The 23,244-nt window shown below is 35.8% G+C and overlaps 1 protein-coding gene across 3 annotated transcripts in view; it reads right to left on the bottom strand.

Annotated features, from left to right (window-relative positions):
- The window catches only part of Fstl5 (follistatin like 5), a 718,855-nt gene that overhangs the window by 255,283 nt on the left and 440,328 nt on the right, over nt 1–23,244 (bottom strand). For all 3 annotated transcript variants that reach the window (XM_042668417.1, XM_042668419.1, XM_042668418.1), the window contains exon 6: nt 14,716–14,882. In XM_042668417.1, coding sequence (XP_042524351.1) covers nt 14,716–14,882 — 167 coding nt within the window. The remainder of the gene's footprint in view (nt 1–14,715; nt 14,883–23,244) is intronic.

Raw genomic sequence — 23,244 nt, forward strand, 5'->3', positions numbered from 1 at the left:
TTTTTTGATAACTCATAGGTTTTATATGGAACACAAATGATTTATGTTAATTTTTATATCTTGAAACTTATCTTAGTTTATTTATTTATTCAAAAAGCTGTTTGCATGTGTGGAATCAGGATTTTCTACACGTCATAGATTCTGAAACAGAACTGATTTTGTTCCTTTCTGGGTTGCATGCCTCTTGGTTTACTTTCCTACTTATCCTGAGTAGGATTGCTTTGTTGAATAGAGAATAGAGAGTAGGCACTGTTACCTTGTTCTTGATCTCAAACCAAGAGCTATAAAATTTTACCTTTTAGCATGATGTCACTAGGTGGATCTTCATACTGACTTTTTCTCCTTGCTTCCTTTATAAACCTATTGTTTGAAAGTTATTTTCATGAAAATGTGTTGAATTATTTCAAATGTTTTCTTTCTGTATCTTTTCAGAAAAATCAAACAAAAGCGAACATAAGAACCCCAAAAAATTAAAATTGAATAAAATAATTAATAATCATTTATCCAAAGAACATATGTAAATAAAAAAATAATATATGAATTGATGCCTCATTTTAACATTTATTAGGGAAATCTAAATAAAAACTATAATGCAATTATATTACTTCACAATTATTAACAGGGCTGTTTTCAAATGTAAATAAATAAATATTGAAAATAATACTAGTGAAGAATATGACTGTGATATAAAAAATTATATAGCCAGTATGTAAAATAGTATGACAAATTTTCCAAAATGTTACAAATGAAGCTGACATGTAATCCAGCAATGTTGTTTCTTTGCATATACAAAATAATTAAAATCCTCCTCAAAGAGGTTTCTACAAATGTTTGTTGCACCATTATTCAAAACAGCATAAATAAGAATTACCTAGAGATACCTAATGAGAAGAGGTAATGGCAATGTAAAACCAAGAGCAAAAGGGAGAGAAAGGTAAGAGAATTAAATACTGGCATTAAAGAAATGTTGCACGTGAAATAACTCAGAAAAATCAAGAGGTCTTCATGCACAAGGACAGAAGCCCTTCACAAAAGGGCAATCTTAATAAGAGAGATTTGAGCACATGTCTGTTGCAGGGTCATGGCAGCAGTAGCCACACTGAGCCAGGAAAAAGGCACCAGAGATAGAATGTGGCTTTTTACTCAGTTCCAGCTCAAAATGGATGACTAGCAGCAGAAATACATATCCTGCTGGCCATAGATGTACTCAGATCACAGATGATATGAAAAATCAAGGGAAACCATGAGTATCCCACAAAAGACATCCTCACTCCTTCTCATAGACCACATTCTGGAATGCAGCCCTACCACCCCACCCACCCGAGAAGAATGCCATCTTTCATACTGGCATAGAACTTACCTGAGCAACTAGCAAATAACGTCGGCCAGAGAAACAGTGATTGTGGTGCCATTTTTCAACAGGGCAAATTGACCAGTGAGAATCAGCTCTGCCCAGGGCAACTTTGTCCTGTCCAAGAAGAGGAAGCTCCTCCTAAGAAGAAATGACCTGGCCAGGTAATCGCAGCAAGAGGCGGCCCCTACTCTCTGCACTGAACAAAGGTATTCCATTCATATAGCAGCTAAACCTGCAGCTTAGCCAGCAACAGGAATTAAAAAGCCAAACTTCTGTAAAATCTCAGTGGAAAAGAAAATAAAAGTCTGGATAGGCCATAAAAGCCAAGAGGGGCTCCAGGGTTGGCCAAAAGAGAGCCTCAGGAGCTAGCCCTTCTGGCAAAGCAATTAATTGCAGACAGGACATAACCCCACCCACACTCAAGCTCACGGGAAGACCCTCCAGGCTACAGAAACTAGCCACTTCCTTCCTGTGTTACAAACAAAGCAGATCTCAGTTCCACAAAATTAGTCTATGTGTGGAGGGACACAAAGACTCTTAAGTTTGTAAGGCCACACTTTTTCTGTCCGCTCAAACAAAGTGATTTCAGAAACCAACTAAGCCACAAAGAAAACCAACCGCAAGGTAATGAAAACCTCCATTAAAAGACTAGGTAGCACACATAGGGGAGGCACAAGATCCCCCAAATAAATTAAAGAATTTTTAAAAAATATTTTTTCTATTTTTGTGACTTTTATAATTTTCCCCTTTTTTTCAGATCTATTTTACATTTTCATTGGTGTTCAGTTCAGTACTAGATAAAGAGACTATAGTGATTACTAGGCTTCCTACTTAATTGACTATATTTTGAATACTCAATTATCTATTTTTCAATCATAGTATTTTTAATTTTAACACTATTACTTTCTAAATATATAATTTTTTAAATTTTTTCTTTATATATTTTTCCATTTTTTTATTTTCTGTTTTTTTTCTCAGAATTAGCTCTTAATTTTCTTTCTTCTATTCCTTTCCTTCTCTACATTCCTCTGCTCATATTTTCTCCTCCTATTTTTCATGTTGTCTCTTAACCTTTCTTCTAATTTCACCTCAAACCATTTTCCTTTGTTCTTGGTCTTTTACTCATTCTTTGATTTTTTAGTCCATTGATCCCTAGGTGTTTGATGTTGAGCTAGACTGTATCTGTATTCATTTTGACTGTGTCAAAGTGGCTCATTGTGTTATCTTTTCATCTAGATTGCTTTAAAACTCAAGACAGATTTGTTCACTGATTAGAACTATATAAAATCTCTACTTCTAAATCACAACACCTTTCTCCTAACAAAGAAAAGCAGAGATAGATAGGAAGGGGAATACCTACAGATTATTTTGAACCTCTAAAATCAGTGCAATTGCAGGGCTCAGGTTGGTTTATGTCTTAAAACTGAGTTCTATTGTGGTATTGGATCTGCTTTCATATCCAAACAGGAGACTTAGAGTGCAAATACCTATCTGTGATTGTGAATGTCTAACTTCTGTGCAACTACAGGGCTCTGGGTTGGTTCATGTGCTAAAATTGTGTTCTGGTGTGGTATTAGATTTGCTTTCATTTCCAAAGGGGCAGAATAAGCCATAGAAACAAGAAAAATGGAAAATCAAGGAACCTCAACTCCCACTTAAAATAAACAGGTAACAGAGAAGTCAATGAACAATCTAGTGGATAGTTCTCAAAATGTTCTACAAGCAATTCTGGTAAACATGTTGAATGAAAAGATTGAAAGCCTGAATATGGCTATGTGTGAATGTGATGAGACTACCCAATGATTAATTGAGGAATTGATGGAATCCACAAACAGAAAGCTGAGTGAATTCCAACAGACGACAAGGGAGACCAGTTATGTTGAAGCTACTCAGCTAAAAGATTTGAGAGAGAACACTGAAAAACGAATCAAGGAGATAAAGAAGTGTCCATACAAGAGCTAAATGAAAGCTTCAACAAGGAAATGGAGCCATCTAAACTGGCTGATTACAAGGAAGTAAAGTAAAATGAAGTAAGCAGAAAACACAGATGCAGCAAGTAGAATCTCTGGAATTGAAGATAGTCTATGCTTTATAGAGAAAGAACAAGCAAATATACAAAACAAATCCAAGAAACAAGATACATTCCTACAAGAGATGCAGGACACACTCAGAAGGCCTAATGTAGAGCATATAGCTATTAAGAAAGGTCTAGAGAGGAAGACAACACTATAGGAAACATAGTTAACAGTATCCTAACAGAGATCTTCCTGAACATCTAAAAAGATAGTCTATTCAGATACGCGAAGCCTTTAGAATAGGCCTGAGGTCCAATGGAATAGAATAGAGGACCCAGAAATGGACAGACATATAGCCACATAATAATAATAAGTGAGCCAAAAACACAAGATAGAAGATAAACAGCCTCTTCAACAAATGGTGCTGATAGAGTTGAGTAAACATTGTAGAAAACTGAAGTTAGATCCTTATATATTACCCTGCACCAGAATCAACTCCAAATACACCAAAGACCTCTAGGTAAGAGTAGATACCCTGAAAATATGACAAGAATAGTTAGGAGATATGCTAGAGCTCCTTGGCACAGGTTGAAATTTCCTAAATACAATTCAAAGAAAGGCTGGATAAATGGGATTGCATTAAACTCAAGTACTTCTGCATGGCAAAGGAAATGCCTGGTAAAAATGGAAAGTCCACAGATTGGGAGAAGATTTTCACCAGCTCTACAACAGAAAAGGGCCTCATATCAAAAATATACCAAGAGCTCAAAAAATTAAACCCCCTAATAAAAAAAAAATCCTCAAAGAAATAAGCACCCCATTAATAAGCAGGCTAAAAAATTATAAAGAGATTTCTCTGGAGAGAAAAGAATAACTAACAGACACATGAAGAAATGTTCAACACCTTCAGCTATGACAGTGATGCAAATCAAAACCACATTGAGAGGCGGGGAAGGTGGGTCAGTGGTAGAGTGTTTGCCTTGCATGCATGAGGACCTGGGTTTGATTCCTCAGCACCACATAAGCAGAAAAAGCAGGAAGTGACACTATGGCTCAAGTGGTAGAGTGCTAGACTTCAGCTGAAGAGCTGAGGGACAAAGCCCAGGCCCAGAGTTCAGGACTCATGACCGACAAAAACAAACAAACAAACAAACATTGAGATTCTACCTCAGCCTAGTTGGAATGGCCATTATCTTCTTTGTCTTATGTACCCAGCTATTGAGCTATTCTGCTCATCTGCTAAGATTATCCTAGACATATACTAATTATTCTTTGTTGCTTTGTATGTCCCTCTCCCACAGTATAACCCCTGCTTTCACTGTATTTGATGTCGGTGTAATTTGTGGAGGGGAAGGGGAAAAACAAGTCGTTTAAATAAGGATACAGGTGGACCTGTTGCAACAATGAGAAGTACAAGTTGTCATGTCGAAAACGAACTTTACAACTTTGGTGGGGGGGAGGGTCAGGTAGGGGGAGGGAAGATGGGAAGGGATGGGAAGGGTAAACAAAGGAGGAGGCTACAATGCTTGATAAGAAATGTATTCACTATCTTGCCCATGTAATTGTAACCCCTCTGTACAGTATTTTCACAATAAAAAAAAAGAGAAAGCAAAACAAATAAGGCAAATCATGGCACCTATGTTTCTCTGGGTTTGGCTTAGTTCACTTGATATGGTATAACCAAAGAAGATGAATGTAAGTGAAATCAACTCCAAGACAAGAGGTTTTTCTTTGTTGTTGCTGTTTTCAATGTACTACGTGATTTCTTTTTTCTTTTGTGCTTTTCCCCTTCTGTGGTTCATTCCCAGTTGCCACTGTATTTGATTTTGGTAACGTGGTGTTGTACATACATTTATCTGAACTAGGGAAGGGAAGGGGAACAACAAAATGGCGAGACAACATACAAAGGGGGAACCAATGCAACAGATACTCACAAGACAATATGTTGGAAGTGATCTGTACAACTTGAGGCCGTTGTTGGGGAGAGAAAGGAGAAAAATTAGGGAGGTGAAATATGTTAGACAATAAATGTACTCACTACCTTACTTATATAACTGTGACCCCTCTGTACATTCCTTTGACAATAAAATTAAAATTAAAAAAGGGCCATTATCAAGAAAACAAATAATAGCAGATGCTATCAGGGTAGTCGCCAGAAGGGAATACTGCTACACTGCTGGTGTGTATGACAACTGGTTCAACCACTCTGGAAAGCAGTATGGAGGTTCCTCAAAAAACTAAACATAAAAAAAGACCAAACATTGAGCTCCCCTATGATCCAGCAATCCCACTTCTGGGCATTTACCCAAATGAACACAAAAAAAGGCCACACTGAAGCTACCATTACTACTGTGTTCATTGCAGCATTACTTCCCATAGATAAAGTATAGAACAAGCCTCTCACTAGATGGACAGATAAAGAAAATTTGGTATATAAACACAATGTAGTTCCATACCTCCATCAGAACGAATGGCATTGCTACATTGTAAGGAAATGGAAAGACCTGGAAAAAATATATTAAGTGAAGCAAGCCAGGCTCAAAGAAATATATCTTTCATGTTTTCCCTCATTTGTACTAACTAGAATATGTCTATGATATTCTTTCACATAAGAGGGTTTCTTGTGTTATGTGGCTCTGTCATTTGAATACTACAACATGTTGTATGGACATATTTATGAGAAGACTCTGCTTTTCCGACAACAATATAAAAGTCTCAGTGGGAACAGAGAAATCAATAGGACAAACAATGCAAGGGTATCATATATGGCATAAAGAACAGAAGTCCAAATACAAAATAGATTGGCATATTACCAGTCAGCAGAGACAACTACGCAAACAGTACACATTCTCCTGCTCCACCTTGTAAGAAAATGCTCATCAGTGGACTTCTTGCCTGGTCATTATAACTACTGCAAGGAAGAACTTTGCAAACTGTGGGATTCTATGAAAGGGTTTATGTAAATTGGTCTTTGTGCTGCTTTGTGTCCAGAATATAGATAAAATGAAATATAGCAGTGGTTTGAGATATTCCAGCACTATTTGAAGCTGATGATATCCTTGAATCAGAAACCATGGTTTGGGGATGCTGGACAAGATTATGTCCTAGGTGTTCATGGAAAAACCAGGCCAATGAACAGTTCATGTGCAATTAAACTACTAGTTTTTCCTTTCTTTTGCAATCAATGGAGTTATAACCACTAACATAGTTTAGAAGTAGACAGCAATGTTTGAATAATAGAAATGGGAAAGTAATTGAAAGCCACATAGTTTATAGGCATAATTCAAATCTTTCATTGAATGCATTACAATTATTATATTAATGAACTAATTAAAACTACTTTGCGTTCATATGAAGAGAGACTTGGTATTCTTGTAAGTTTCTGAATTTATGTTAAGTATTAGATAATCAAGAAAGATTTTATGAATTGTCACATGTACAATAAAAATGGATATACAAAATTTATTCATTTGAGAGTTATTTCATTTAATAACTCTACTTTTAAATTACCAAAAGTCAAAGTACTATAAATCATATCAGATTTTCAAAGAAGTCACAGTTTCTTTATATTTTGTATTGTGTGATTGAAAATTATATTAAATTAAGACATTTGTGGTGATAAAAGAAATAAAATGGGGCTGGGAAAGTGGCTCAGTGGTAGAGTGCTTGCTTTGCTCAGCACCACAAAAGCAGAAAAGTCCCGAAGTGGCACTGTGGCTCAAGTGATAGAGCTCTAGCCTTGAGCTGGAGAGCTGAGGGACAGCACCCTGGCCCAGAGTTCAGGCCCCACGAATGACAAAAATAATGATAATAATAAAATATGTTTTACTGTATATATCATTGCTTATATGGCATAGACTTTTATGATAATCACCCCGTATAAATGAAGAAATTGTAGTTTAAATGTACATTTAAATCAATTTATTAGATACATAGATTATAGATAATAAATAGATTTATTAGAGGCATAGGAATTAAAATGGATATTGAAAAACTAGAATTAGAATCTAGTATGGCATAATTTGATTTTAAAATCGAATTTAGAGCAGATTACAATATATTAAAGAATAACAAATTGCTCTATATAAGTAAGATGCAGACAATAATGTCCAGAAGTTTAAGACCTAATGTTTCTCAAGTAAAAATACATAGAACAAAGTAAAACAGATTTTGGTATAATTGTTGAACATTTTCTAAGCTCCACTTATCACATACACATACTGTAGCAATTCCCTTTGCTTTTTTATTCTTTTATTTTTTTATTGTGAAAATACTGTACAGAGGGGTTACAATTACATGGGCACATAATGAATGCATTTCTTATCAAACATTGTTGCCTCCTCCTTTGTTTCCCCTTCCCATCCCTTCCCATCTCCCCTCCCTCACCCCCTTTCCCTCCCTGTGCAAAAGTTGTAAAGTTCATTTTCAAAATAACATCTTGTACATCTCATTGTTGCACTGGTTCCACCTGTATCCCTATTTAAACAATTTGTTTTTTCCCTTCCCCTCCATAAATTATACCAATATCAAATACAGTGAAAACCGGGGTTATACCATGAGGGAGGGGAAAGTCAACCAACCCAGGCAGAGAGAGCTCCGCCCCCATAGGAGTGGCTTTCTTCGCTGTGTAAACAGAGCCAGAGGTACCCCTCCCTACAGCAGCATAGATAATCAACTGAAATTCAGTATACAGAAACCTTGAGAATGGCTCCAGGCAATTCTCTTTTCTTTACTCCTCACTGCCCATGGTGCCAATCAGTTCCACCCTCTTTTCCTTTTTTGTTGGTACTAGGGCTGGAACGCCAGGTCCTAAACTCTCACTCAGCTTTTTCCTTCAGCACAGGCACTCTATGACTTGTGTCATGCCCACAGTTCTGCTGTTTTGCTAAGAATTTGAGATACGAGTATGAAATTATATTTAGACCATGATTGTCACAGCTTAGCCTCTTGAATAGCTAGGAATATAGGCATGAACCACATATATCCTGCCCGTTTCACATTGTTTACCTACATTTTTATTTCCCTCTAATTTTATTATTATTTTTTATTATCTTTACATAGTTGTCCAAAGCAAGATTTTTTTAACAATATATCTTTGTATCTTTAATAGTCTCACTCTTCTACTTCCCTGAAGTGCTATACACCAAGAACTAGATACAAAAAATTGATTAATCAGGGATATGACAGAAAGATTAATTCATCCCTCAGAGTGAATATAAATGGTCTACTTTCCAATAAAGTTTGCTAACCAGAAGGTAAGATAGCATGAGCCTTGTTTTAAATTGATAAAATTTGAAACCAGTGTTGCCTGTGAATGGCACTCTCCCTTGATGGAGTATGTATACTAATTGCAACTTAATGTTACCTTAGGTTGGTGAGGACATCTGTGTTCTTTGAAACATATGTGAGATTAAGAAAATAATGTACTATGTGATTTTTTTTGTTACTTTGTATGTTCTTCTCCCAAGGTACAACCCCTGTTGTCACTGTATTTGATTCTGGTGTCCTGCACCTTTTATATACATTTTTTGTAATTTGGGGAGGGGAAGGGAAATAACAAAATGCTGAAACAAGAATATAGAATGAGGCATTGTAACAATGAGATGTACAAGACAGTATGATGAAAACAAAACTTACTGGTTTGCTGGAGGTGGAGAGGGGAAGCAGGAGTTGGGGAGGTGGGGAGGAAAGGGATGGTAGGGGAAAATAAAGGAGGGCATAACAATGCTTCATAAGAAATGGAGTCATTACCTTGCTCATGTAACTGTAACCCCTCTGTACAGTATCTTTTTTTTTTTTTTAGTTTTATTGTTTATCTTCTTTATTGTGAAAATATTGTACAGAGAGGTTACAATTACATGGGCAAGATAATGAGTACATTTCTTATCAAGCATTGTAACTTCCTCCTTTGTTTCCCCTTCCCATCCCTTCCCATCCTCCTCTTGCCCCCCCATCCAATCCTCCCCCACTCCCATCAAAGTTGTAAAGTTCGTTTTTGACATAACGACTTGTACATCTCATTATTGCAATGAGTCCACTAGTATCCCTATTTAAACGATATTTTTTCCCTTCCCCTCCACAAATTATACCGACATCAAATACAGTGAAAGCAGGGGTTATACCGTGGGGGAGGTAAATAAAAGTAACAAAAAAAAATCTTATAAATGTGTTAGAAACAATCACATGAAAGAAAAAAAAAACATTTGAATACATTTCTTAGGGTTCATTTCTTTAACATCAATACTGTACAGTAGCTTTACAATAAGATATATATATATATACATATATATATATACATATATAAAGATAGAAAGAGAGAAAGGAAAAGTAATGAAAAAGTTAGTATCGTTGAATTCTTACTATGTATTCTACAAAAGCCTTATAATGTTTTACCTCAAGTATTATTCAGATCATCAATTCTATTATTACCTTGATTTTTCATTTAAGAGAACTAAAGCACAGACACACGGAGTTTTAGTAACACTCTTGATGGAACTTAAATTGCAATCCAAACAGAATTTACAAGCCATCCTTTAATCCACTCTTATACAGGCTCCTGCAATTCAGTAGTATGTTTTGTTTTGTTTTGTTTTTGGATGTGATGCAAAAACTGAATAATACTAGAAAAATGCAAAGGTTTGGACATGAGCTGAACTTTAATTGTATATCTAGTAGCAAAGGGCAGCAAATCTCTTTGCAATATAGAAAACCAAGGGTCATTTGGCATACATTGTTTAAAAAGTAGCAGACAATTGTAGAACATCTCATTTATACATCGAAGTTTTAAACTCGATGTAAAATCAGTCAGACCAGGAAAATGGGTAGCCATTTAATATTATTAGTTCAGTAACTGTGGTTAAACAACTAAATGTGTTTGGTGTCCCAGACTTCCACAGTGATAATGATATGTTACAAGATATTAAGCCAAAACTTTAGAAACACATATACAAAATTATAATTTGGAGTTGTATCTTGGGTCACTCAGGTGTTATTGATGAAACCCCAAAACATGGTAGAAAAATTGTAGAAAATAATTATAGAAAGAATTATAGAAAGAATTAAAAACATGTAGAGACACGAATCACCAAAATCAAGGAACTCATCAAAGAAAAAGTACTCATGATCCACTTCTTTCATGAACATTCATGCAAAACTTCTCAACAAAATTTTGGCCAATGGTTGGGCGGGGGAGATGGGATGGTAAGGGGAACAAAGAAGGGGGCAACAATGCTTGATAAGAAATCTACTCATTACCTTGCTCATGTAATTGTAACCCCACTATATGGTATTTTCACAATAAAAAAACTTATTAAAAAATTTGGCCAATCGACTTCAACAATTCATCCCAAAAATTATACACCACAATCAAACAGGATTCACTTCAAGGATGCAAACCTGGTTCAATATATGCAAATCAATTAATATAATTCATCACATCAATAAGAGCAAGGATAAGAACCACATGGTTATCTCAATAGACCCAAAAACACAACAACTCAAAGAAAGTTTGGAAAAATGGGATTGGGTGAAACAGCATAGCTTCTACATGGCAAAGTACATAGCTAGTAAGAGCAATAGAAAGCCCTCAGGTTGGGAGAAGATCTTCACTAGCCATACAATAGACAATGGCCTCAGATCTAAAATATACTTAGAACTAAAAAAATAATCCCCCAAAAACAAATCTTAAAGAAACAACTGCCCAATAAATAAGTGGGCTAAAACTTAAAGAGAGACTTCTCTGAAGATGAAATAAGAATGGCCAGTAGACACATGAAGAAATGCTCAACTTCTCTGGCCATAAAAGAAATGCAAATCAAAAAAGCATTGAGATTCCACTTCACTCCAGTTAGAATGTCTATAATCAAGAAAACTAACAATAATAGATGTTGGCAGAGATGTGGCAGAAAAGGAATGCTACTACACTGTTGGTGGGAATGTGAACTTGTTCAACCACCCTGGAAAGCAGCATGGGGAGTTCTCAAAAACCCCTATGACCCAGCAATCCCATTTCGGGTCATTTACCCAAATGACCATAAATATGAAAGTTACCAGCACAACTATGTTTATTGCAACATTATTTACCATAACTAAATGGAACCAATCCAGATACCCCTCAGTAAATGAATAGATCAAGAAAATGTGATATATATGTACATATATGTATATATATATATATGTGTGTGTGTGTGTGTGTGTGTGTGTGTGTGTGTGTGTGTGTGTGTGTGTATACAATGGAATTCTATGCCGACATCAGAAAGAATAATATATCCCCATTTGTTAGGAAATGAAGTAAGCCAGATGCAAAGAAACATAGGTCCCGTGGTTCCCCTTATTTGCAATAACTAGTATATGTCTAGTACAAGCAGAAAAGGTCAAAGGCCATGTACATATGACCATATAAGATGATGTTAAGCAAAATGAACCCCAAGATAGGAACATAAGTGTTTTTTTTTTCTTTCTTGCAAATATATTTATAAATATACTATGTGATTTTTTTTGTTTCTTTGATATATTCCTCCCCCATGGTATAACCCTGTTTTCACTGTATTTGATTACAGTGCCCTGCATCTTGTATATACAGTTTTCTAACTTGAGGAGGGGAAGGAAAAACACAAAGTGCTTAAATAGGGATACAGGCTGACCCAGTGTAACAATAAGGTGTACATGACACTATGTTGAAAATGAAATTTACAACTTCAGGCATGGGGGTGAGGGGGGAATGGGGGATCAGAGTTGGGGAGTTGGGGAGGAAAGGGATCACAAGGGAAAAACAAAGGAGGGGGTAACAATACTCATTACCTTACTCATGTAGCTATAACCTCTCTGTACAGTATCTTTACAATGAAAATATATATTAAATTAAGAAAAAGAATCACCAAAATCAATAAGGTAAAGTATTTCCTCACCTAAATCCCACTGATACCCTTTAAGTACAAAATTTTAGGTCTCCTAAGATTGCTAAAATTTGATGTTTGTGTCTTACTAGGAATTGATGCATGCTACACAAATGCTCTACTCCATTGAACATTACTACCACGCATTTTGTTTATATTTTGAGACATTTTTATTACTTTTGTCCAGGTAGTTTTAAAATTTATGATCCTACTATTTCCATCTCTTAAGCAGCTGAGATTTCAATTGTTCCCTATCATGACAGCTGTTAACATTTTGCTCACACATGAACTCCTTAGAGTTTGTACTAATTTTATTTCACTTGTGAAGCTATGTCCTGCTGAATTTGGTTCAGATTCTGATACCATAGAACTGAACATGATACAGATCATGATCCTTCATTCAGAAAAATTCAACCACTTCTTTCTTTCTTTGTTCTTGATTTGAAACTAACTTTAAATTCAAACTTTTTCACATGCATCCAGTTGCTGCTTAATATAACAGGATTGCACAGAGTCTGATACTTGTTACAAAAATTCTAACAGATATTTATTTATAAATACAATTCCCAGAGATGATTAACCAAAAGTTGTGGGAAACAATAAAAACTATTTTTGTTCTAGCCATTTGTTTAAAAATGACCCAACCTTTGCTCAACAGATCAGTCTTTGGAAATGTCATAGACACTCCTGACACAGTGAATATAGAACCTCAAGATTCTAATTTTTACTGTGAAAACCATGCTATTCTCTCTCTCTCATGCTTCTCTCTATGTGTACATATATACATATATATGTGTATATATAGTCAGAATTTACAACCCATTTTTTACTCTTCTGTCTGTATATATACATATGCATATATATGTATGAACATATATATAAATATATATTTATATACAACATATATACTATAAAATATATATAGTATAACTATACATACATCTATCTATCTATATAGACACATATAGAGAGACAGAGAGAAAATTGTATTTATTTATTGAGAATACGGAAGCTTGACCTTAGGCTCTCACAATAGCTATGCTTGCTTGTTGACATGGCATTCTACAATTTGAGCCATGCTTTTAGCTCTGTGTTTCTCTTTTTTGGTAATTACAACAGAAATGGGATTTTTGACTGTTTGCAAATTGCGATCTTTTGGGCCTCAGCATCCTAACTAATTAAGCATATAGGAATGATCCTCCCATGTCCAGATACATCCATATCTCCTAAAAATGTGTTCCATAAATATCAGGACACTACAATGAAACACATACAGATAACAAGTTCATACATTTTTCTATTAATATTAATATATAACCATTTTATAAATGTAAATATTCAAGTTGATCCAGTCAGTTGTTTCATAGCTTTATGTCTAAACATGATATATTTAGTGTTATATATTTTAAGTTGATGAATAGAAACATTCTAAACTATGATGGGACATATTTTCATGTGAACCTTTACAAACACTTTTTTAACCACCCAGCATATTATAAGCTTATAACCTAAATCTAGCCCCTCCATAGCCTTTGTCTCACTAGGCTTGACTTACTTCACTTAACATAATTTTTTCCAGATCTTACAATTTCTTTTTCAGTTGTACAGTATCAATTAGAAGAATTAGAAGGGAAAACATTAGGAATGTTGAGCACAGTAGAAACTTTCTGAATAAAAAATCCAGAAGCACAGCAAATCAAATAAAAACTGATGAATGGGACTGCATCAAACTAAAAAGTCTCTGCACAGCAAAGGATATAACCAATAAGCTAAGAGACTACCCACATGGGAGAAAAGTTTTGCCAACTACTCATCAGAGAATGGCCTAATATCCAGAAAAAAACAACAACCTAAAATTAAATAATTAATTACAAATGATAAATCCTTCTAAGTTCAACAACTCAATTACTTAATGGGCTAATGAACTAACAAGCATCTTCTCAGAACAAGAAGTAAAAATGTTCAATAGATATAAACATTTTAATTCCATATTAGCATATATGAATTTTGACATACACATTCTTACTATCATATTTCTAATAGAATTATAATACTTTATCCTTACAACACTATGAAGTTCACAGTGTTATAAATAACTATTTGATTAACATGATTAGGAATAATACCTAAATATAGATATATTAGTGTACAAGTATTTGCATGATAGAGCTAAATATGTACTTTTTATCATTTTTAAACCAATATATGTACTCTCTAAGAGTTACTTACAAGAGTTACTTGTAGTAGATTACTACAGAATCTGCTTATCATACCAATACATATGATTTGGATAATTATAAATGATCTACATACTTCCCAGGCAGCAAGACATATAATTCTTCGTTACTCCATATCTAATATTCAGTAAGTTTACAAAAACCAGACTTCACAAAAGCTGCAGTACATCATATGAATTATACACATTATAAAGTCTCTCTTTTTATGTACTCACATTGATGTCTTCCAAATCTAAATTATTTAGGATAATATTGTTTCTCTTCCAGATGATGGGATGTCTCAACGCTCCCTGAATAGCACAGCTAAGAACAGCACTCTGTCCCACAGTAGTGACAGTAATACTTAATCTCTGATCTTCAGGCAGAATCAACTGGATCACCTCTGCAATGATAAAGCAGTGGCAAATTGATGAGCAGGTGGTTTTGTAATGTTAATTAGTAAAAGGTCTTGAATACTGGTAATTTGGGATTTTAATTTGAACATAGAGAAAAAAGATTGTAATGAAGAGTTGTTTCGAATAAAATGTTGCAATGACAACTCAGTTTTATTTATAGACAAGCATTCTCTGGAGATAAAAAACTATTAAAAATGATATGGTATCAAAGGCCCGGCAGACTGCCCCCAAATGAGAGACAATTTCTTTTTGTTGTTGTTCTTTTATTTTAATTGAGAAAATACTGTACAGAGTGGTTACAACTACATGGGCAAGATAATGAGTACATTCCTTATCAAGCATTGTAGCCTCCTCCTTTGTTTCCCCTTCCCATCCCATCCACTCCCCAACCCCCCATCCAGCCCTCCTCAGCCCCCCCCCCACCAAAATTGTAAAGTTCGTTTTCGACATAACGACTTGTAAGTCTCATTGTTGCAATAGGTCCACCTGTATCCCTATTTAAATGATTTTTTTCCCTTCCCCTCCACAAATTATAACAACATCAAATAGAGAGAAAGCAGGGGTTATACCGTGGGGGACGGACATACAAAGAAACAAAGAAATAATCTTATAAATGTGCTAGAAACAATCTCATGAAAGAAAAAAAAAACATTTGAATACATATCTTAGGGTTAATTTCCTTAACATCAACTTAGCTGACCATTGATGCTTAACTAAGACAAATCCTAGTTATTGCAAATAAGGGAAACCATGGAACATATGTTTCTTTGTGCCTAGCTTACTTCACTCAATATAAGTTTTTCCAAGTCTTTCCATTTCCTAACAAATGGGACAATGACATTCTTTCTGATGGAGGCATAGAATTCCATTATGTATATGTACCACATTTTCTTCATCCATCTGGGTTGGCATCTGAGTTGGTTCCATATCTTAGCTATGATAAACAAGGCTGCAATAAACATAGTCGTGCTGGTAGCTTTAGTGTGGTCTTGTTTGTGAACATTTGGGTAAATGTCCAAAAGTGGGATTGCTGGGTCATAGGGGAGCTCTATGTGGAGTCTTTTGAGGAACCTCCATACTACTTTCCAAAGTAGTTGAAAAAGTTTACACTCTCACCAACAATGCAGTAAGGTTCCCTTCTGTCCACATCCCCTCCAGCATCTATTGTTATTAGAGTTCTTGATTTTTGTCATTCTAACTGGGGTGAGGTGGTATCTGAATGTTGTTTTGATTTGCATTTCTTTTATGGCTAGAGACGTTGAGCATTTCTTCATATGTCCATTGGCCATCCTTCTTTCTTCTTCAGAGAAGTTTCTCTTGCAGTCTTAGCCCACTTATTTATTGGGCAGTTGTTTCTTTGAAGATTTGTTGTTGGGGGATATAATTTTTTGAGTTCCAAGTATATTTTAGATATGAGACCCTTTCCGGTTGTATGGCTAGTGAAGAACTTCTCCCAATCTGTGGGATTTCTATTGATCTTGCTAGCTATGTCCTTTGCCATGCAGAAGCTCTGCAACTTCATGCAATCCCATTTGTCCAACCTTTCTTTGATTTGTTGTGTTTCTGGGTCTCTATTAAGAAAATTTCGGCCTGAGCCAAGAAGACCTAGGGTTTCTCCTATTCCATCCTGTAATGTTTTCAGAGTGTCTGCTTTGACTCGAAGGTCTTTGATCCATTTGGAGTTGATTCTGGTGCAGGGTGATAGATAAGGATCTAGGTTTAGGTTTCTACAAGTAGTTAACCAATTTTGCCAGCACCATTTACTGAAGAGGCCCTGAGTATTGCCTTTGCTGTGTCCCAGAGAAGCTGGTAATTTGTGTGTTCATTTTTGTTGAATATCATGAAGACTTGAATTTCCATTCTAATCTCTTCCATGACCCATTCGTGATTCAGTAGTATGTTGTTCAGCCTCCATGTGGTGGCTTTTGGTGTTGAGTTCTAATTTTATTCCCTTGTGGTCTGAGGGAATGCAAGGTATAATTTCCATGTTTCTGAATTTGGACAAGTTTGCTTTGTGGCCTAAAATGTGGTCAATTTTGGAAAATGTTGTGATGCTGCTGAGTGAAATGTTCGGTAGATGTCTCTTAAATCTAGTTGATCTATGCAGTTGTTTAGATCTGTGGTTTCTCTGTTGAGTTTTTGCCGATTTGCTCATCTAGTGGGGAAAGTGGTATATTAAAGTCTCCAACAATTAATGTCTTTGGATCTATGTGGGATTTGAGGGAAAGTAGTGTTTCTTGGATAAATTTGGGTGCTCCGTTGTTTGGAGAATAGATATTTAGAGTTGTAATATCCTCCTGAAGGAGAAATCCCTTAATTATTATGTAGCGACCTTCTTTATCTCTTCTCACTAATTTTAATTTGAAGTCTATTTTATCTGATATTAGGATTGCAACTCCCGCCTGTTTATGGGGGCCGTTTGCTTGGTAGATTTTGTTCCAGCCTTTCACAATGAAAATATGTTTGTTTCTTTGGGCAAGATGTGACTCCTGAAGGCAGCAGATAGAAGGATCTTGCTTTTTAGTCCAACTAACAGTCTATGTCACTTAATTGGAGAGTTAAGTCCATTAGTGTTGAGAGATAGGACTGAGAGGTATTTGGGAGTTCCTGCCATTTTATCAACCTTCTTGGGGGCTGTGGCAACTGGGTTCTTCCTATGGTTCTTGTATTTTCAGTTTGGTTGCAGTTTCTTGGCCTTTATTGCAGTCTTGTTGGTTTTCTATGTGTAGGACATCTTTAAGAATCTTTTGCTCATTTGGTTGAGATATATTGTTCCAATTTTTCTTTACTATTTAAGGTTTTTATTTGACCTTCAGTTATGAAGGAGAGTTTAGCTGGGTACAGAATTCTTGGTTGATAGTTTTTTGTTTTTAGGGCATGGCATACATCATTCCAGGCTCTTCTTGCTTTGATTGTCTCTGCTGAGAAATCTGAGGTGGTTCTATTTGGTTTCCCTTTATAGGTGATTGGCCTTTTCTCCTTGACTGCTTTAAGGATCTTTTCCTTGGGCTGAATTGATCCTGTGTGGAATATAATGTGATTGTGGGAGGTCCTATTCTGGTCTGGTCTATTTGGACTTCTAAAAGCTTCTTGTATCTGAATAGGCTTATCTTTTTGCATGTTTGGGAAGTTCTCTGCTAGGATCTTGTTAAACAAATTTCCTAAATCATTAACTTCTGTTTCTAGGTGCTCCTCTACATCCATTATCCTTAGATTAGGCCTTCTGAAGGTGTCTTACAATTGTTGAATAGATCTATCATATTTCTTGGATTTATCTTGGATGGTTGCATGTTCTTTCTCTATAATATCTAGGCTGTCTTCAATCCCAGAAATTCGATCTTCTGCATGGTCTAACCTACTATCAAAACTTTCTTCTTTGTCTTTTATTTCTTTTCCTTCTAGTTGTTCGGCTTTGTTGGCTTCAAATTCTTTGTTGGAGCTTTGTTTTAGATCTTGTATGAACTTCTTTACTCCCTTAATTTGGTGTTCAGTGTTTATTCTCAAATCACTTAGTTGATTGGTTATGGTTTCCTTGGACTCCCAATCCTTCTGTTGGGTTCCATTCAACATTCCTTTTGTGTTCCCCCTGACTTCCTTCAGCTCTTTGTTAATGGATTCCATGAATGCCTTTAGTGATATTTCTGTGTTCTCATCCTGCTCTCTCAATTCCTGTATTACTCTTTGATTAGCTTCGTCACGTTCACGCATTTCCTTTAGTTTTCTTTGAGTGTTCTCAGCCTGCTCATGCCATTCCTGACTTTCTCTTTGACTGATCTCAGCCTGCTTATGCCATTACTTTATTTCTCTTTGAGTGTTCTCCAGCTGCTCACACAATTCCTCTATCAATCTGTGAGTAGCTTCCTCACGCTCATGATATTCCTGTATTAACCTTTAGTTTGTGTCCTCTCTCTCCCTGTCATGATCATACACAGTCCTTTGCAGGTTTTCAATCTTTTCATTTACCATGTTTACCAGTAGTGTTTGTTGACCTTTTGGGAACTCTCCTCTGGATTATTCATTATCTTTTCTGTCCCCTGATTATCATGAGTGGGAGTTGAACTACCCGGACTTGAAATTTTTCTTGTGTTTTTCCGGGTTGCTCTGCCCATTTGGGATGAAAGTAACACTAGTTTTGTGCTAGAACACTGTCTTAAGGCAAGCATTAACCAAAGTCTGTAGTTACACAGTCAAAAGTCTGCAGATACAATCTAGTTCAACGTCAAACAACTATGTATTAATGGGCTACGAACTGCAAAGAAGAATTTGGCAAACAGAAATTATTAGGTTTAGGGAGAGATGTGGGTAAAAATAAGCATAGAGGGATGTGGAAAGGCAGTGGGAGAGTTAACTAAATCTTAATCTCAAAGAGGGAAATACGTTGGATAGGATGATAGTAGAGAGAGAGAGAAAAAGAAGAAAGAGAAATAAAAAAGAGAAGAAAAAATAATAAAACAAAAATTAAAAATTAAAAAATGCATACTTAAAAACTATGCAAATTTGAAAACATAATTTTCAGAGAAGAACGTGGATAGAATAAGAAAAGGAGAGGGATCGAAAGGAGATGTGAAAAACTTAAAAATAAAAATGTTTAAAATATTATATAGGTATAAAGATGTAGTATGGCTATTAAGGAATTTAAGTCTAAGAGGTTTTAAATTGAGTAATAAATGTCTGGATTAATTGTGTACACCATGGGAGCTAAGGTCTAATAATTGACTACGGGTATATCTGAAGATGAGCAGAACAGCAATTAAGGCACACAATGAAGAATGAAAGAGAAAAAAAGTAAAAAGAATGAGAAGGAAAGAGAAAAAGGATCAAATGGTCAGTAGAGCTAAAGAAAAAAATTTTTGAAAGAAAAACAGAAAAAAAAGAAAAAAAAGGATATACACATATACCTCTAAAATAAAAATTATAATAGGAATAAAAAAAGGTAATAGAAAACAAAAAAATTATGGTTAAAAATTAAAAATTAAAAAAAAGTTTTAGAAAAATTTTTTTATAAAAGGTACAAAAAAAGAGTTCTTTGATTTTTTTTTAGGGGGATGGGAAGGTCCTGTATCTCTCTTGTGTCCGTAACCAATCTCTTGTTGGAGTCTCTGGTCTGCTCGTGGTGTTTGATTTTCCTGTGGCTTGGATGGTTTCTTAAGTCAGTTTGTTTTAGCAGGCAGAAAAATGCTCTGCTTTACCCAGGATTTTGTGATCCTCCTCCCAAGCTAGTTCAATGGGAGGGAGATCTGCTTTGAGTATCACAAAAGAGGGATATGGCTGTTTCCTCTAGTTTGGAGATGCTGTGATGAGGCTAGGTTCTGGATACCGTTGAGACCTTTCAGCAAACAGCAGTTTTTCCCCGAGGAGCTAGCTAGTGAGAAACTCATAGAACCTAGCCTGGAGCCTTTCTCACTATTTATATTTACTGAATTCAATTGATTGTCAAGGCTGCTGTGGGGAGGGGCAGCCTCTGGCTCTATTTACCCTGTGAAGAAAGCCCCTCCTGGGGCTGGTGGCCTAGCTGGGTGACATTTCCCTAGGGGGAGCTGAGCCTAGCAGGTCATGTTAGGTTCCTGTGACCTGCTAAATGACTCTTGTTTTCTTCCAAGGCCTGAGTTGAAGCTAGCTGCTCAGCCAGGCCTTTGTCAGTATCAAAGATGGAGAGCTCCGGTAGTGGGGTGGGGAGGGGTGGCCTTCCCTCCTCTGCTTCCTGTGAAGGAGTGAGTATGTCAGGCTTCTACTCATGCCAGAGTCTTGGTTCCTGGGTCATCTCTGGTCTGTGATCTGCAGAATGAAGATGTCTGCTCATTGTCAGTTTTTGCTGGTGTTGAGTAGAATCCACTCACCTGCTGCATCTGGCGCCTTTGTCCTGGACTCTCTGTGTTGCAGGTATAGCGGTTATGGCTGCCGCTGCCACACCCGCAGCCACGGCTGCTGGCAAGTGCTCAGATCTGTCTCCTTGCCTGGATTTTCCCTGTCTGGCCTAACTTTCTGTACTGTGATGGCACACTTGGTGTGATTCTCTTGCTTAGGACTGTTCACTGGAACACTAAAACTGCTTTCTATACGAGAGCTTGTTTAGCCTCCAGCTTTTCCTTCACCATCTTCCGGGAACTCTCTGAGAGACAATTTCTTTAAGAGCCAAGCAGATATATAATTTATCGTTGATGTTGAGATAAAATGGTGGTGTTTGTTCACTGAGAGATTTATACTGAGGATGAGATGGGATCATTGCTGTGTAGCTCAGAGAACAATAGTAAAGCTGAAAAGGGAAAATCCATCCTTATGCTGGGAAATGTAAATTGACCCTAAAGAAGGAAGATTTGAAGCTGCCACTGGTGATTCGTGGTTGTAATCCTAGCTACCCAGGAGGCTGATATCTGAGGATCACAGTTCAAAGCCAGCCCAGATAGGAAAGTCTGTGGTACTCATATCTCCAATTAACCCCAGAAAATTAGAAATGGTGCTGTGGCCCAAGTGTTAGAGTGGTCGCCTTGAGCTGAAAATCCCAGACAGTGCCTAAGCCCAGAGTTCAAGCCCCACTACAGACAAAAAGGAAGGAAGGAAGGAAGGAAGGAAGGAAGAAAGAAAGAAAGAAAGAAAGAAAGAAAGAAAGAAAGAAAGAAAGAAAGAAAGAAAGAAAGAAAGGAGGAAAGGAGGAAAGAAGGAAAGAGAAATAAGATTTGATTTGGAAGTTGAAAGAGTGGGGGGGGGGGGAAACTACCCTGAACTACACTAACCTAACAGCAATTATGTCCATTTCTTATAGAGTTTGGTAGTTAATATTGTAATTAATATATTTTAACTAACATATATAATCATATGTTAGTCAATAATAATGCTTACTCATGAATATATTATTTGAAATTTGGATCTGGCTTTTCTTTTGTTTTCAGACAATGCTCACTGATTGTATTAACAATGAAGTTATTGTCAATAACCATAGGATAATTTGCCATTTTCCAAATATGGGTACGTCGTTGTGCTTTGAGTTATGAGTACAGAAACAAATTTTAAAAAAAGACTTTGAAAATTAATTCTGTATGAAAGTTTTGCTTGATGCTGGCATATTTCATCTTAGAGCATTCTACCACAATCATATTATGCTAGTTCTATATGGGCAAATAGCATTAATCATTCTAGTGTTCTCTATATATTCACTCTAATGATATTTTAGTGATTTTTGCTAAGATGTAATTTAAGTAAAATTATAGATAACATGATGTCAAGAGTCATCTGGGTCAGATGTGGTGGGGCACATCTGCAAACAGAGGTTGAATAAATATGACAATTTCAAAGCCTGATTGAGCTACATAATGAGATTGTCTCAAAATAACAAAAATACAAAACAAAAGAGTCATATATTAACTTGATAAAGATAAAAACACATAGGGTAATGTGAGACATAACCCTGATTCTTTGAAAAATGTCACCACTTTGCTCCATATCTATGTACATATGACCATATAAGATGATGCTAAGTGAAATGAACTCCAAGACATTGATACAAAAGGTTTTTCTTTGTTGTTGCTGTTTTTAATGTACTATGTGATTTTTTTTGTTTCTTTTTTATGTTTTTCCTCCCTATGGTAGATCCTCTATTGATACTGTTTTTGATTTTGGTACCCTGGTGTATATATGTTTATTTGAATTAGGGAAAGGAAGGGGAACAACAGAATGGTGAGACAAAGTTCAGGGGGAGGGAGGAAACCAATGCAATAGTGATATACACAAGACAATATGTTGGAAACGGTCTGTACAACCTGCAGTGGGGGAGAGGGAAAGTAGAAGAAAATTGAAGGAAGGTACTTATTACCTTACTTATGTAACTGAAACCCCTCTGTAAATCACTTTGACATTAAAGAAGAAAATAACTATGAAAGTTGTCGAAATAGTTTTGGGAAAGGGAACGGTCAGAGGAGAATTATAGAAGGACTGAGATTGTTTGAAATTTAGTGTAAACATGTAAAATGGTAACTGTACCTGTTATATAACTAATGTGAGCTAATACACAAAAAAATAAAAATAAATGTGGGTGTTTAATTTAGACAGGCTAAGTTATACATTATTATAGTAGAAAGACGAAGTTTATGTATTAAATGTTAATCTTTAAATTATCATATGTTTTTATTATAAATTGCATGGTAAAATATATTAAAGTAAATTTGTAAGAAGTTACTAGAGCAATGTAGAAACTACTTTTGTTTGGTAAATATTGTCTAGAAGATTAGGTGTGTTTCATACATACAAAAAACAAGGGAACTAACAAATAAGCCCTTGTGGATCAAATGCAAATAATATAGCACCCCTATGACCCAGCAATCCCACTTTTGGGCATTTACCCGACGGATCATATAC

The sequence above is a fragment of the Dipodomys spectabilis genome, unplaced genomic scaffold (genome assembly GCF_019054845.1).
Source record: "Dipodomys spectabilis isolate Male_0828 unplaced genomic scaffold, ASM1905484v1 ptg000436l, whole genome shotgun sequence".
NCBI lineage: Eukaryota > Metazoa > Chordata > Mammalia > Rodentia > Heteromyidae > Dipodomys > Dipodomys spectabilis.